The following is a 16,595-nucleotide window of genomic DNA, read 5'->3' on the forward strand; positions in this document are numbered from 1 at the left end:
AGTCAGTTGTATATGTGTGTTTGTACGTATTGAGAAATATTCCTTTTCTCTTGAGATCTTATTTCTTAATACAGACTTTTAAATTGTCAGTTGATTTTTTTTTAATGTGTTTCAGAATTTATGAGAAGTTCACTGTTCATTCTGATCTAAACAAAGCTGCTAGTTGGAAGAGATTAACTGAGGAATTTCTAAATGCCCCGCTTCCAAGCACTAAAGAAATAAAGGTATGGCTTCTGTTGTGACTTTTTTATTGTTTTTTTTTTATAACTTGATTATCATCAACATTTCTGTTCATACCTAAGTCCTATTGTAGTGTTCTCCATTGACCGAAGCTCAGTTTTTGGGAATTGACTTGAGTATTGTCATCAAAAAACAGACCCATTTTTTCCAGTGACCGCCTTCTGTGGATCTCAGATCAGATGTGGCTACAAAGGATAATGCTCGTGGCCATCTTAAATTCTGTTTCTTTTGTTTTGGGGCTTAGCCTGACAATACTCAGGTCTTCTTCCTTGCGCTGAGCTCAGGGTTACTCCTGGCAGGGCTCAGGTCACCATCTGGGATGCCAGGTCTCGCACCTGGCTCAGATGGGTGCAAGTTAAGGTAAGCACCCTACCCGCTGTACTATTACTCTGACACCTCCCCCCATCTTAAAGTTTTTGGCTGGCTTCCTGGCACTAGGTAATGTTAACACCTGGCATGTAATTGTTGCTAGTGCCAGTGACTTCCAAGACCTTTGTCTTAGAAATTTGCTACATAGATTCATAGTGCTCCAAAAAAAAAAAAAACCTATGCTGTCCTTCTGCTGTATGAGTTTACTGTAGTGAATAAAATAAACTAAAATAAGCCCAGGTGAGAGCCACAAGGGCAGAGTCCAGAAGCTTGGTGCCAGCTTTGCTTAGGGACATGATTCTCCTAATGACTCTGACAATGTGCAGCAAGTACTGGGACCCAGAAGAGCTCACCCGCACCTGGTGTACAGCTGGGAGGGTGGGAGAGTCCTCAGATCCATCTGTTTGCACTTTTTTTTTTTTTTTTTTTTTTTTGCTTTTTGGGTCACATTCGGCAATGCACAAGGGTTACTCCTGGCTCATGCATTAAGGAATTACTTCTGGCGGGGCTTGGGGGACCGTATGGGACACTGGGAATCGAACCTGGGTTGGCCACGTGCACGGCAAATGCCCTCTCCACTGTGCTGTCGCTCCAGCCCCTGTTGGCACCCTTTAATCTAACTAGTTCCTCTGCCTTTTTCTTGATTTGGTTTTGGGGTCACACCCTATGATGCTCATGGATAACTCTGGCTTTGAGTTCAGACTTCACACATGCACAGCATACCCCATGAGCTCTCTCTGGGATAGACTAGAGAATATTGACAGCTCAGCAGTGACCTCTCCTGTTTACCTGACTGTTTACTGACTGTTTCTCATTATGGTTCTGGTAAGATGTTTTGGCAGATTGCTTCTGTGTATACATTTAAACTGAAAAGTCTAGAGAACAGGTTGCTTTAAGTATAAATCATGTTTTCTTAAAGTAGGAGGGAGAAGGGAACGTAGCTGTCATGGGGTTATTTTTTCTATATGCAAAAATTCCTAAGAAAATGCTAAGACTACAGAAATAGCATAGGGGTTAAGGTATTTGCCTTGGACACAGCCGATCTTGGTTTGATTCCCAGCAAGGTGTGATTCCTGAGCAGGGAGCCATGTGTAAGCCCTGAGCACCGCCAGGTAGAGTCCAAACCCTCCTCATCCCACAAGAAAGAAAGTGATTGGCAACCTGAGTAATTGATCCTTTTCACTTTTGTTTCAAAGACAGATGCACACTATTCCATCCTGTCCCTTCTTCTGTGTCTGTCCGATTCTCCTTCCAACAGCAACTATGTGGAAACTCCAAGAGATAAAGAAGTGGGTATGTTACCAGATTCTCTAGCCTGTGCTACATAAGAGAAATACTGGTTTTATAACTTAATCATTTGGCATTGAGATTTTATAAAAAGTTTTAAAGCTATGAAATAAAGAGTCCTGTTGTTTTAGATGTGATTAGAATTTTTTATTTAAAATATTATGTAAGAAGGAAAACCACTTTTGAAGATGAAATAAGATTTTAAATTTAGATAATTAAGTATTTCTTGGGGCTGGAGAGACTATACAGCGGTTGGGCGTTTGCTTTGTACGCAGCCGACCCAAGTTCAATTTCTAGCACCCCAGATGATCCCCTGAGCTCGCCAGGAGTGAGTCCTGAGCGCAGAGCAGAAGTAAGCCCTGAGCATTGCTGGGTGTGGCCCCAAACCAAAAAAATTTATTGAGTAGTTTTTGAATTTTGTCCGACCTTTTCCTTTATTTGCACATTTTAAATTATAACTTAGATGAAATTCTTCTGTTACTATATTTTAGAAAAGAAAGATGACTTTGACTGGGGCAAATATTTGTTGGAAGGTGAAGAAATTGACCTTGGTCCAGATGTAGACACACCGGTAAGTGGCAACTCTTTTGCTATTGAAAGTATAGGAGCTTGCAGCTGTGTCAAATTCAGTGCCTGCCCGACCCATGGCAGACACTGGCCCAAAAGGCTGCCACAGCAGCATGTGACTCATGGGCCCTGATTCCCTTACCTGGGCTTCAGGGATAAATTTGGTTACAGACACTAGTTTTTGTTTTTTTTTAAAGGGTGTGTGTGGGGAAGGTGGATAGTAGAGTGGTTGGGCATTAATCTCGCACATGGCCAACTCAGGTTTGATTGCTAACAACCCATATGGTCCCCTGAATCCTGCCAGGATTGGTCCCTAAGCACAGAGCTGGGAGTAAGTCCTGAACATCTCCAGGTGTGCCCCCTTGCTCCCCACGAAAAATGCTTTCTCCTTCAGACCTCTGTTTTCCCTTGAACACATCTCTCACTTGCTTCTCTCTATGTCTCTCTGCTTCTTAAATACATATTCCTTTCTCCTTCCTCTCATCTTTCTAAGTATTGTTCAATAAAAGCTATTTTGCATCACTTAAAAAAAAAACAGACAGGAAAGTGCAGGAGCTTGCAAAGTGATAGTTGTGGTTCTTCCTTGGAACAGCTTAACTACAACAGAAACAGTCATTGCACATTTTTATGAAAGACTTGAAGGTCCCCATCAAATCAGTACTAGAATATTTAGCAGAACACACTGTGCTTAAGTATCCTTACACTGTGAGTCCTAGGATTTTGTCCCCAAAACAATTTGGTCCAGTATTGGGCGCTTTCAGGATACTTTTAAAAGAAAGCAGTTTGCTCTCATTATTGTGTTTCTTCTCAGTTTTTTTGATCTGCATAGTTCCAGTTATATTCTCTAAGGGAAAGCTGTATTTCTTTTCTTAATCAGAACTGGTCAGAAGAAAGTGAAGATGAAGATGACCAGCAGCCCTTGAGCAGAGAGGACTCTGGGATTCAGGTGGACAGGACGCCATTAGAAGAACAAGATCAAAGCAGAAAACTGGGGTCTCGGGTCAGCTGGAAAGGTGTGTGTGTGTGTGTGTGTGTGTGTGTGTGTGTGTGTGTGTGTCCATATCTGCCCGTGTGTCTCTGCATGCCAGGGTCTGGTATTTCTATGTGTGCCTTAGGTGCTGGCATCTCTCTCTCTCTCTCTAGTGGAGGGTCTTTTGAGAAGGAAGGGAAGTCTTTGAGAATGAGTTATGTATCATTTAATATTGTTGGCAAGCTCTGCCATCCTTCTAAAACAAATCTTTTTAAACCATTCATAAAGCTTGCCTAAGAAGCAGCATTATGAAATTAATGTTGAAGGAAGCACAGTGTGATTTTGTTCTTTGCTAGTACTAAGGATTTTGTTTGTCCTATATTTGTACTTTGATTTTTCATTGGGGGTGGGCTAAATTCCTGGAAATTCTTTTTTTTTTCTTTTTGGGTCACACCTGGCAATGCACAGGGGTTACTTCTGGCTCACACACTCAGGAATTTTCCTGGTGGTGCTTGGGGGACCATATGGGACAAACGCCCTACCTGCTGTGCTATCACTCCATATGGACCATATGGGATGCTGGGAATCGAACCCAGGTCGGCCGTGTGCAGGCAAATGCCCTACCCACTGTGCTATCGCTCTAGCCCCGCTGAAAACTCTTTTAGTAGTCACGCAAAAGGAAGATCCACAGCCCTTGGAGGTCACTTTGGGCTCAGTCCTGGGGGTTCCTCCACAGTGCTCAGGTAGCTGCACAGTGTCCGGTGGGACCTGGAGTGCCAGTGACAAAGTGCTCTGCGCTCTGTCCTTTAAACTGTCTCCTTGTTCCCAGAGTGATTTTATTTTAGTTTCTTTTGGAGGGGGTAAAGAGGAGGGGGAGGTGGCGTGCCCAGCAGTGCTCTGGGATCACCCCTGGCTGCACTCAGGAATCATGTCTGGCAGAGCTCCAGGGATCATATGGGATGCCAGGAATCGAACCTGGGTTAACTCGGTGCCCTATCAGCAAGTGCCCTACCTGCTGGCCCCTATGACTTTTTTTTTTTTTTGCTTTTTTTTTTTTTTTTTGCTTTTTGGGGTTACTTCTGGCTCTGCACTCAGGAATTACTCCTGTCGGTACTCAGGGGACCTTATAGGATGCTAGGAATCGAACCAGGGTCGACCACGTGCAAGGCAAATGCCCTACCTGCTGTGCTATCACTCCAGCCCATGGCCCCTAGGATTTATTTTTTAATGGGAGTATCCATTGTTTCTTTTGGATTGTTGTGGAGAACTTTGAATTGGTAGGCTTTACAAAGAGTTGCAAGCAACATTCAAGATTTTGGTCATTGGGGCCATAGCAGTGGGACAGCGGGGATGACTTTTGCCTTGGATGTGGCCGACTGGAGTTTAATACCCGGCACTTTATACGGGCCCCTGAGCACTGCCAGGAGTGATTCCTCAGCTCAGAGCCAGAAGTAACCCCAGAGCATTGCTAGGTATGGCCCCAAAACCACAAAACCACTGAAAGATTTCAGTCATCTTTGAGATATATGTTTCAGCGTTTGCCTTGTATATGTGAGCTTCAAGATTCAAATTCTGCCACTGCCTCAGAACAGAACGGATTAACTATACCTCTGTACTATTGCCCCAGTCCCTGTTTATGTGGTTTTTGAAGCAACGCTATATTAGACTCATAAAATGTTAGGAAGCTTTTTCTTTTCCTGTTTCCTAGAACAGCTATAATAGCTGATCCTTTAAAGCCAAAATCCCGTGGCTTGGCAGGTCCTTGGATCTGTCTTTGACTACCATCTTAATTTTTATGATTGTTGAACTGTGCAATATAGTGTACGTTTGTTTGGCTTTGGTTTGGGGCTACTCCCGCCAGTTGTTCAGGGTTTATTCCCAGCTCTGCTCTCCCACCAGGAGATTTAACTCCTGATGAGACCAGGGACCATATGTAGTGCTGACAATCAAATCTGGACTGACTTTGCATAAGACGAGGCCCCTTCCAGCCATGATACTGCTCCAGCCCTATAGTGTGCTTTTACATGGGGTAATTTGTCAATTTGGTTTGACTTTCTAGTCAGTGACAAATTCTGTGTCTATAATGTATGTGGCTTACATGAGTATGTTCATAATTGTTGTCAGTTACTATTTTTTGTGATGCCAGGGCAGGGTTCGGACCCAGGGCCTTCAAAATGCAAGGCCAGATACAGCTGTGTTGCAGCCCCAGTTCAAGCCGTTTTTTGCTTTGGTGCCATATCCAGCTGTGCTCAGGGCTCTTCCTGGCAGTGCTCAGGGGATCACATTCAGTGCCTGGCTTCGGCTGTGTGCAGATAGAATAACCCTTGTACTAACCGACCCCTTCGCTGTTGTTTACCTTTTTTTCCCTTTTCCAATTTTATGATCTTTTCAGTAGGCTGTTGGAGTGGAGCATGAGTCGGAGGCAAGTTGGTCAAGTATTACTTTTGTTTTGTCTGACAACAAATTTCCTAAATTTCCTCATATAGATGGGTCTGATGACCGAAGCTGGCTGGAGCAGCATGTGGTCCGTCAGTACTGGACGTCCAGGCCCTCAACGTTTCCTCATAGCTTACACTTGCACTCCAATTTGGCTGCTGTCTGGTAAGAAGCCGAGGTTTCCATGTTTACTATTTGCTTCCATTTTTGATATTGTTCAAGTGATTCCTTGACATTTAGACTTGTGTTGGCTCTGATGAAGGAGTTCTGACTGCTGTGCGTGTCCTGTCAGTGCAGGGCTCCCCCTGGCCACGTGGGCTCCTTGGCACAGTTGGAGCGAGAGACCACCAGAGCTACAACCAGTAGTATTCAAGTTGCCAGGGACCAAACTCAGTGTCTGATGTGCCGTCATGTACTCTAGTCCTTTGAACTCTCTCCATGGCCACCTTGTTACGGTTTTTTAATGAGATTACAATTATAATATATTTTCATAAATAATAGGTGACGGTAAAATTCGCTTGATTTCTGTTCTGGGCTTGGGGGTTGGCCCACGCCACCCCCAGTGGTGCTCAGGGCTTACTCCTAGCTTTGCACTCAGGCATCCTCCTGGTGGAGCTCAGGGATCCTGTGTGATCCTGTGTGGCTCGGGGATTGAACCTGGGTCAGCTGTGTGAGTAGTACCCTGCCTGCTGTACTATTGCTCCAGCCATGCAATAAGTGTTTTTGCCCACAAAATGACAGTCCATGAGTTCAAGCATGTGCATGATCTTCAACAACTGCAATAATCCCATTGCTCTGAGAGCGTTTCAACAAGTGTGTGAAAGTGATATGGGGAAGTGGGCCTAAATTGTCACTTTACGGTTGCTTCACGATTACTGATTAGTTTAATATGAAATCGCATATATTCACTGCGACATATATTTACTTAGAGACCTTTGGACTGCTTTTTGCTCTTTGTCGTTTAACAGGGACCAGCACTTGTACAGCAGTGATCCATTGTATATCTCAGAAGATAGGGTTGTGGTTACTGAGACTCAGGTTATTCGTGAAACCCTCTGGTAAGATCTCGTAACTGTCTAGAAGACTATTGGTGCGAAACAGAGTTTTGGATTTTAACTTTTCTTAATATACAACAATTTGGTTTGGGAACAGTAGCAGTGGTGCTCAGGATTTACTCCTGGCTCTGCACTCAGGAATCCCTCCTGGCGGGTTGGGGGATAGGGAAAGGCAGGACGTATGCGGTGGCCGTGCCCTATCTGCTATGCTGTCTTCCTGCCAAATATATAGCTTTTTATTGAAGAACATCATAGTCTATTAGTTTCCAGGCCCACATTCATGTCAAAAGAGCATCTGTAGGGACGATATAAAGGTCATCACTGGGCGTCCAGCTCTCTCCTTCACAGTCTGCCCTTCTCATCAGGCTTACCTCCTCTTCCCCCCAGTAACCACCGATCTGCTCTCAGCACCCGAAAGTTTGTTTTTGTTTTATTTAGTTCATTTGATTTATTTCACTAAGCGAATAGCTCTGTGCTCATCCCCGTTGTTGCAAATGGAGAGTCCGACAGTTTACGTAACGTCTGCTCTGTACTCTTCACGCGGTTGGTTCCAGCTCCTGTCTGTGTAAATAATGTGTGGTGTACTGGGGAAGGGGCTGTGTATTTTCTGGAAGTAGATTTCTTGTTTTTGTGTCATACCCAGCAGTGCCCAGGGATCACTCCTGGTGGGCTCCATCAATGCCTTTTCTATTGTAGTGAGTAAGCACATATTGTTTCATTGAATGAGACCTCTGTTTTAATGTCTCAGTTCAAAGCTTTTTATTTTCTCCTTGCCTTATTCAAACAGTGCAAACCAGTTCCTAGAATATAAGAACAGAAATTGTGTTCACAAAAATAAGAACAGTATAGATGCCGAGATTTCCAGATTCTGGTCCTCTCTGCTTTAGAATATAATAGTAACATTCTTAAAAATGGGCAGATTAGGGCTGGAGCGATAGCACAGCAGTAGGGCATTTGCCTTGCATGCGGCTGACTCGGGTTCCATTCCCAGCATCCCATACGGTCCCCCGAGCACCGTCAGGAGTAATTCCTGAGTGCATGAGCCAGGAGTAACGCCTGTGCATCGCCGGGTGTGACCCAAAAAGAAAAAAAAAAAAACGGGCCGATTGGGACTGGAGAGATAGCACAGGAGTTGGGCTTGTCTTACACGAAGCCAGCCCTGGTTCAGTCCCCCCAAGCCCTGCCAGGGATCTCTCCTGAGCACTATCTGGTGAGTCCCCAGTAAACTAAAAAATGGTGGGTATGTGTTTGGGCCATTACAGGTGGGAAATGCCTTGCTAATACTGATGGAAATTCTAAGGTACTATTAAAATGTTTCGAGTCTTAAGGTGATGAAAAAATTAACGTGTTTCATTCTCTTTTATTTTACCTCTTCCACCCACCCCCAACTGTTCTGAATCTTTTACTAAAGTTTCTTTGATTTTACTACAGTATTTTCTAGACGTAAATGTAATTTTATCTTATTTACTTCATTTCAGGTTACTTTCAGGAGTCAAAAAGCTCTTCATATTTCAGTTGATAGATGGGAAAGTTACTGTGAGAAACAATATAATAGTAACTCATTTGACACATGTAAGTTATTTGTATTTACTATGATTAGCATAAATTAGTAGAATTTAATCCATGGTAACAAATTTATAGCATTTTCAAATATTAAAATTAGTTATTGGATAATAGCAGACCCTTAAAGCCAAGTTTGCAACTTTTAAGTGCTTAGAGAATTTTTAAATATATTTGTGCTATATTTTTTTAAATGTAGGAGTACTGCTATTTATTCAGCCACTGATTAGCTGATTGAATTGTGCATGAACTCCACAAAATATATTTGTGATATTTATACTTGATTTTAATTTGTGTTTTCTCTGTTTTATAGTTGTCATTCTGTATTGGGAATGCTGTAATTTATTTTTCCAATTTTTTTACCTTGTATCTGTATTTAAAAAATACAACCCACATCTGCTGGAGAGATAGTACAGTGGGGAGGCACTTGCCTTGTATGCGCCAGCTCAAGTTCAAACCCAGGCATCCCGCGAGGTCCCACGAGCACTGCCGGGAGTGATTTCTGAGTGCAGATTCAGGAGTAGGCCCTGAGCATTGCTGGAGTGATCCCCAAAATGAAAAATAAACCAGAGAACATAAGCCACCATTTTGTGCGCTGTAGGAATCAGTGCTCATGCTATTCCATTATAATAGGAAGCAAGGTATTGGTTTTGTCTTCTACTCAGCATAGTTAAAGTAGTCCCGTGGCTGTTGCAGAACAAGGATCTGTGGTTCGCTCGGAGACTGACCTGTCCTCTTGCCGTTCCCTCCCAGAACTGCTTGCGGTCCGTGCTGGAGCAGATTGCTGCATATGGCCAGGTGGTGTTTCGGCTGCAGGAGTTTATTGATGAAATCCTGGGGCATAGCTCTGAGCACATGGGCCCTGGGAGTGGCCCCGTGCCCAAGAAGCCCACTGACGCCCCCTTTAGAACATACCAGGCTTTCATGTGGGCCCTGTACAAATACTTCATCAGCTTCAAAGAAGAGCTGGCAGAAATTGAGAAGTGCATCATCAGTAACGGTAAACCAATGTTTTTGCCTTGTATTCAAGATGTGTAGTTCATATTACTGAGTTTTTAAAGGCTTGGCAATTGCATGGCAGCAAGTAACACGATGCGCTCTGGGTCTGTCTGGGCCTAGGCAGCACCAGGGCTTGTTTCTCAGGGCCCTTGCAGTGCCAGGGAGGGGCCAGGACTCCCGACTGTAAAGCCCTGGAGCCATCCCCCCATCCCACGTCATTTTTAAAATTATTTAAAATTTTAAATTTAAATAATTTAAATGGGCTGGAGTGATAGCACAGCGGTAGGGCGTTCGCCTTACAAGCGGCCAACATGGCCGACCCGAGTTCAATTCCTCCGCCCCTCTCGGAGAGCCCGGCAAGCTACCGAGAGTATTCGATATGCCAGACACAGTAACAACAAAGTCTCCAATGGAGACGTTACTGGGCCCGCTCGAGCAAATCGACGATCAACGGGAGGGCCTTTACTAAAATTTCCAATTTTAAACCATTGATAAATCTAAAAACCCAGACAGAAGGATTTGTGGTAAAACTTCTTCCTTTTTCCCCTGTTGCCCATCCAACAGTCCTCAGCAGCTCCAGAGATGCCAGAGCCCCTGAGGTCTTCGTGGATCTTTCCAGAAACAGTTTAAATGCCATGCATCCGCGTGCCTAACAACCCTTAAAAGTTCTGATTTAAATTGTGAGAATTATACATACAAGTAGATAAAGAGCCTCATTATTTCTTTACAACCTTGAGTGCTTTCTTACATGGTTATATCATAAAGCAGCCAACTCTTGGTAGATGCTTAGATTGGTCTGATCTTCTTATTAGCAGCAGTGCTGTGGTGATAATCTCTAACATGTAAGGGATTTTGTATGTGTGCAGCAAGTAACATGCATCATCTGTTCTTAGAATGGAATTTTTGGGGCCAGAGAGATAGTATAACAGGTAAGAGGCATGCCAACCCGGGTTTGATCCCTGGTACCCATATGGTCCCCTGGCTCCCAGCAGTAGTGATCCCTGTGCACAGAACCAAGAGGATGTGGTGAGCACCACTGGATGTGGCCTAAAAGCCAATACAGGAGGGGAATAAAATGATGCCTTTGCTAGATCAAAGGGCACGTGATAGCTTGCATGATTTGATAGGTGTTGCCATGGAGATACAACCCAATAAATTGATGTTCTTGCCTAGTCTTGCCATCGAAGTTGGAACTGTGAGTTGATAACCCTGTGTAGCCTTTTCCCTTTGACTACTTTTCCTTTGGCTTTTGTTTTTTTTGGGCCACACCTGAGGTTGCTCAAGGCTTACTCCTGGCTCTTCACACTGGGATCACTCCTGGTGGGCTGGAGGACCGTATTTGATGCTGGGGATTGAACCCGGGCTGACCAAGTGCAAGGCGGGTGCCCTCTCCCCTGTCCTATAGCTCCAGCCCCCTGGGACTGCTTTCAGCTACCATGAAGAACAGCTGAAAGGAGAAGTCATATTCTGTCTCCTACAGTGGAGACACCTGTAGTGTGTTCCCAAAACTAGGAAACTAGGGCCAGAGAGGTTGTGCAGAGCTTCAGGGGTTTGCGCTTCGTGTGGCCAACCCTCGTTTGATCAGTCCCACGGTCACTGGAGCACCTCTCTCAGTCAGCCTGGCATTGGGGGAGGAATGTGGCCATCTTTGTGGCTCTGTGACTTTTGTCAGATGTACGTTCATTTGACTAGTCCATGTTCGGATGTGGTGCTGTACCGGCCTACGAGAGACGTTGGAGTCGGCCCCTCCCTGCCGCCGGAGCCTACTGTGGGCTGGTTTTTCTCTCCCCAGTAGAGTAATTTCACATTTCACTGTAAGGAGGTGAGGTGTGTCGGTGAAGAACAAACTTATTTCCTTTGCTGTGAACATTTGAGTTCTCGCCCACATTATTTTCTTGTCTTTGGGAGAATTCATTCTTCCTAACATGTGACACAGCACCTGTCACCTCTCCCTGGACCCAGTTTTCCTGTCATGTCACATTTTCAAGCAGGTGTCTTTCTCCCTGTCCACAGAGATGACGGTAACTCTTGCAATAGTGGTGGACAAGTTGTCACCTCGACTGGCTCAGCTTCAGGTGCTGCACAGAGTGTTCAGTACTGGCGTTGCCGAAGTTCCACCCAACACCCGAAATGTCGTCCGGGCGTCACACCTGCTCAACACACTGTACAAGGCCATTCTCGAGTACGACAGTGTTGGGGAAGCCTCTAAGCAAACTGTACGTTGCCCCTTCCCTGCTCACCAACACCGCCCCTAGTCTCGCTCTGCCAGAGGGGTGGCTTCCTGCATGGCTTTTTTCTTTTCATCTTAACCCCAGCCCCGAGCACAATCCTGGTATTGCTGTTTGTAAAAGATAATTGTTCCATTGACTGTGTTTCCAGACTTTTTGTTTAGCATATGGATTTGAGGCTGCATGAAACTGGCTCTTTAGCAGACCTTGTCATGATATCTGGAAAATGAGTCAAGGGAGGGAAAAATAGTTTTCATTTAAACACAAAGTTCTGGAGGGGCCAGAGCAATAGTATAGGGGGTAGGGTGCTTGCCCACCCAGATTCCGACCCTGGCACCCAAGGTCCCCTGGCAGTACAGAGCCAGGAGTCAGCCTTGAACACTGCTGGGTGTGGCCAAAAAAAACCCAAAAACTTTTCAAGGTCTGTTTCACGACAGGGTGAATATACTGTATACTGTTATGAATTCCATTACATTTTTTATTGGATCACTGTAAGATAGACCATTTCAAAACTGTTCATCATTGGATTTCAATCATACAGTGTTCCAACACCCATCACTCCACCAGTGTACATTTCCCAGCAATAGTGTCCGCAGGTTCCTTCCCATCACCCCACCCTCTGCCTGCCTCTGTGGTAGGTGCTTTTCCTCCCTCCCTCTCTCTTTCTCTCCCTCTTTCTTTCTCTCTCTCCCCCTCCCTCTTGCTGTTTTTCTTTTCTCTCCTCTCTTTTCTCTCTCTATTCTTCTCTCTCTCCTCTCTTCTCTCTTTCTCTTTTCTCTCTCTTCTCTCTCTCTCCTCTCTTTCTCCTCTCTTCTTTCTCCTCTCTTCTCTCTTCTCTCTCTCTCTCTCTCTCTCTCCATTCAATGCCAATGCCCGTGCCAGGATGCGCATTGAGCCTCGGCTGGGAAAGTTGCAGCTCTGGGTTTAAGAGGGTGACTTGTTCTCTTACCATCTTATCACCTGGGACTGTTCTCCAATATAAAATTGGTCTCTTTGAATTATGCCATTTCTTTCCAGCTGAGGTAGAATCTCATGCTCAGGGCTGTACAGGGGCCACCCCTCCCTCTGTGCTTGGGGATTGCTCCGTGCAGCAGTGCTTGGGAGACTCTGTGGCTCCAGGGGTTGACCCCAGGCCTCCCACATGCAGAGCCTGTGCTGCAGCTCCACTTTCTCATTCTTGGCTGAAGTCGGCTGAGACCATTTCCCCTGGAACATTTGCTCTTGGGAGGGACCTCTTGGGCACTGCCCCTTATGGCTCACTCTGATTTGCATGAGTTTGGGATTTTAGTTTCTTCTTTTTCAAAAGCATAGAAATCAGGTCCCTTGCAAAGATACTTGGAATCGTTGGCACCCATTTGCCTGCGGAGCCCAAGAACACTGAGGTCGGCTTGTGTATCTCCCCCAGGTCTCGCTGCTGTTCTCTCTCTGGGTGGAGACAGTGAGGCCCTACCTGCAGATCGTGGATGAGTGGATCGTGCATGGGCATCTCTGTGACAGCGCCAGGGAGTTCATCATCCAGAGGTGAGGTGGTGACACTGTCCTCTCTCCACTCCTTCAGATGCTGTGGCTGGCACAGGGGAGCTGGGCATGAACTGAATCCTGTGTGTTTTCATGTTAAAGCTGATAACCACACAGTGCTTGAGGACACCAGCTTGAACTTCTCCCTGAGTTTAATATCACTTCACATCTTTTTTAATGATTCCCGTGATCAGGCCTACTGGTAATGGTCAGAGACCCCATTGTCCACTACAGTGAGCTTTGGTGACATGACTTCAGTTACTCCCAGTATGTCTTGAGTGATGGGAGCTGTAATATAAACTTGAAAGTAATATGTAAAAATATATCAGTAGGCGCCAGAGTGATAGTCTAGTAAGTCTCTTGCTTTACACTTGCCTGTCCTGGGTTCCATTCCCAACACCCCAGATGGTCCCCTGAGTCACCACCAGGAATAATCCCTGAGCACAGAGCCAGGAGTCAGCCCTGAGCACTGCCAGGTGGCACCAAAACCAAGAGTACAGCTGGGATGATAGTACAGCTGGTAAGGTGCTTGTCTGGCAAGTGACTGGCCTGAGTTCCATCCAAACACCCCATGTGATCCTCTGAGCCCACCAGGAGCGGCCCATAAACAAACAGAAAAAGATATATCGGTAATATAAAAAGATAGGAAATATGGCCACATATGCCACTAAGGTATGTACTTTTCCCAGTTGGCTACTCCTTCTTGCTATAATATTTACTACAGCAGTTAAAACCTCATTCCATTTTTTTTTTAACTTTTTTTGTTTTGCCTCTTCTGTTGGGGGGGGTCACACCTGGTGATTCTTGGGTTACTCCTGGCTCTATCTATGCTCAGGAATCACTCCTGCAGGTGCCCAGAGGACCATATGTGGTGCTGGGGATGGAACCTGGGTTGGCCATGTGCAAGGCAAACACTCTACCCACTGTAGTAACACCCCGGCCCTCGCCGTTTTCTTTCATCTTTTTTTCTTCCTTTGTCTTGTTTTACGATGATTGATATTACTAGGTCTTGAAAATCTGGACAATAAGCCTGAGCTACAGACTTGCACTTTCGGAGAAAATGTTATCATTTAAATTCCTTTGAATCTGTGTAGGAATAAGAATGTTCCGGTAAATCACAGAGACTTCTGGTATGCGACATACACATTATACAGCGTCTCTGAAAAAACCGAGAACGAAGAGAAGATGAGTGATAATGCAAGTGCGAGCTCTGGCAGCGAGCAGGGGCCCTCTAGCCGGCAACACACCATGGTGTCCTTCCTCAAGCCCGCGCTGAAACAGATCATCATGGCCGGCAAGTCCATGCAACTGCTGAAGAACCTGCAGTGCTCTGAGGGGACCACGTGCCAAGCCACGGCCAGAGGTAGCACAGTTAAAGCTGTTAACCACATAGTGCACTGGGAGGACCATGTGCCAGGCCATGGCTAGAGGTCGCGTGGTTAAAGCTGTTTACCACACAGTGCTCTGGGGGGACCACAAGCTAGGCCACAGCCATAGGTTGCATAATTAAAGTCATAGACCACACAGTGCTCTGCAGGGATCACGGGCCAGGCCACAGTTGCATAGTTAAAGCCATATACTACAGCCCACACAAGCATTAGAGTTGGTGAAAAACTGAAAGCCTTCCATCTAAGATCAGGCACAAGATGAGTCCGCCCATTCTCAGCCCTACTGTTCAATATAGTATTGGATGTTCTGGGCACAGCAGTTAGCTAAGAAAGAGATACTAAGAGCATCCAGATTGGAAAAGATTTTGCAGATAACATGATATTATATCATGTTTTGCAGATAACATGATATTATATCTAGCAAGCCCTGAAGACTCCACTAAAAATTTCCTAGAAGTAATAGATACGTACAGTAAAATGATGGCTACAAAACCAATGCACAGAAATTCATGGATTTTTGTGTGCCAATATTGAATCTTAATCAAAAATACATGTGTAGAGTCAGTGTTCAGAGGAAAATCTGCAGGTGAATGAAGTTAGTCCTTTGGATGCTGACCAGAGGTGCCAGGTTCAGCGTCCATCTCTTTCTCAGATGCAGAGAGGAAAAGCTTATACACCCTATTTCTGGAGTCCGTGCAGTCGCGCCTTCGTCGTAGAGATGAATCCGCCGCCCCGGTTCTTGAGGAGCAGCAGACCACCAAGGAGTGCCTGGTCCAGATGCAGTCCATCACCCATAGACATCTGGAGCTTGAGGATGTTCATGACCCACTGCTCGCAATCAACTTTGCAAGGTGACACACCCCTGCCATTTCCAAGTGACCGAAGGCCAGGAATGTCGACTGTCTGCCAGGTTGCACTCTTTAGCCTTCAATGCTGACACTTGATAACCTGTTTTATTCCCATCGAATCCAGGAAAGTGCTGCCTTTACTTACCACACAATGCTCGAGGGGACCACATGCCAGGTAGCATAGTTAAAGCCATTTACCGCAGCCCACAGAAAACATACTCAATGGTGAAAAACTGAAAGCTAGATGTTTTGTTTTTTTTTCTTTTTTTATTAGTGAAACACCATGAGGTACAGTTATAGGCTTACAAATTTTGTGCTTGGGTTTCAGTTATACAATAATCAAGTGCCCATCCCTCCACCAGTGCCCGTCATCCATCACCACGGGTCCCAGCATCCCCCCCGCCCCCATCCCCCCGTCCCATCCTGCCTCTGTGGCAGGGTATTCCCCCTTGTTCTCTCTTCTTTTGGGTACTGTGTTTTGCAAGAGAGGCACTGAGTGGCAATCATGTTTGGTCTATAGACTACTTTTAGCATGCTTCTCCCACCCTGGGAGGGTCCTCACAACACCCTTCATTTGGTGCTCTCTTCTCTATCTGAGCTTCCTTTTGTTTTGTTTTTTTTTTTAAGATTTTTTTTTTATTGAATCACAGTGAGATTACATCTTACAAAGCTGTTCACGTAAGGTTTCAGTCAGTATTCCAACATCCATCCCTCCACCATTGTACATTTCCCAGCAACAGGGTCCCCAGTTTCCCTCCCCTCACCCACCCACCCCCCAGCCTCGCTCCTCTCTCCAGTAGATACCACCAATAGGTTATCAGGTATATCCCTTTACCTACTTTCAACACTCAGATCTTGTCCAGTGTGATCACTGCCAGCTATTGTCATACTTGTCCCTTTTCTATCTTACCTACCCTCCACCCCACACACATTTGTGGTAGATTCCAACCATTGACCAGTCCTGTTAGTCCCTGTTTTCCCTGGCTGTAATTATTAGTTTTTTATTGTATATATTTTTTTGTATCCCACAAATGAATGCAGTCATTCTATGTCTGTCCCTCTCCTTCTGACTCAGTTCACTCAACATGATACTCTCCATGTCTATCCACTTATAGGCAAATTTCATTACT

General features: G+C 45.2%; 1 protein-coding gene and 1 non-coding gene across 2 annotated transcripts in view; both read left to right on the top strand.

The window, feature by feature from the left end:
* Nucleotides 1-16,595, top strand: part of TUBGCP5 (tubulin gamma complex component 5) — a 29,391-nt gene that overhangs the window by 1,738 nt on the left and 11,058 nt on the right. Inside the window, exons 3-14 of the mRNA XM_056124317.1 lie at nt 116-224; nt 1,806-1,902; nt 2,388-2,467; nt 3,341-3,476; nt 5,920-6,034; nt 6,838-6,927; nt 8,403-8,496; nt 9,238-9,484; nt 11,497-11,699; nt 13,117-13,232; nt 14,324-14,592; nt 15,270-15,468. Of these exons, the coding sequence (XP_055980292.1) occupies nt 116-224; nt 1,806-1,902; nt 2,388-2,467; nt 3,341-3,476; nt 5,920-6,034; nt 6,838-6,927; nt 8,403-8,496; nt 9,238-9,484; nt 11,497-11,699; nt 13,117-13,232; nt 14,324-14,592; nt 15,270-15,468 (1,755 nt within the window). The remainder of the gene's footprint in view (nt 1-115; nt 225-1,805; nt 1,903-2,387; nt 2,468-3,340; nt 3,477-5,919; nt 6,035-6,837; nt 6,928-8,402; nt 8,497-9,237; nt 9,485-11,496; nt 11,700-13,116; nt 13,233-14,323; nt 14,593-15,269; nt 15,469-16,595) is intronic.
* On the top strand, nt 2,507-2,640 carry LOC130033202 (small nucleolar RNA SNORA5). Its single transcript, XR_008793922.1, has one exon. It is a non-coding gene; the product is annotated as a small nucleolar RNA SNORA5 (small nucleolar RNA).

Source organism: Sorex fumeus, unplaced genomic scaffold (genome assembly GCF_029834395.1).
Source record: "Sorex fumeus unplaced genomic scaffold, SorFum_2.1 ptg000051l, whole genome shotgun sequence".
NCBI classification, from domain to species: Eukaryota; Metazoa; Chordata; class Mammalia; order Eulipotyphla; family Soricidae; genus Sorex; species Sorex fumeus.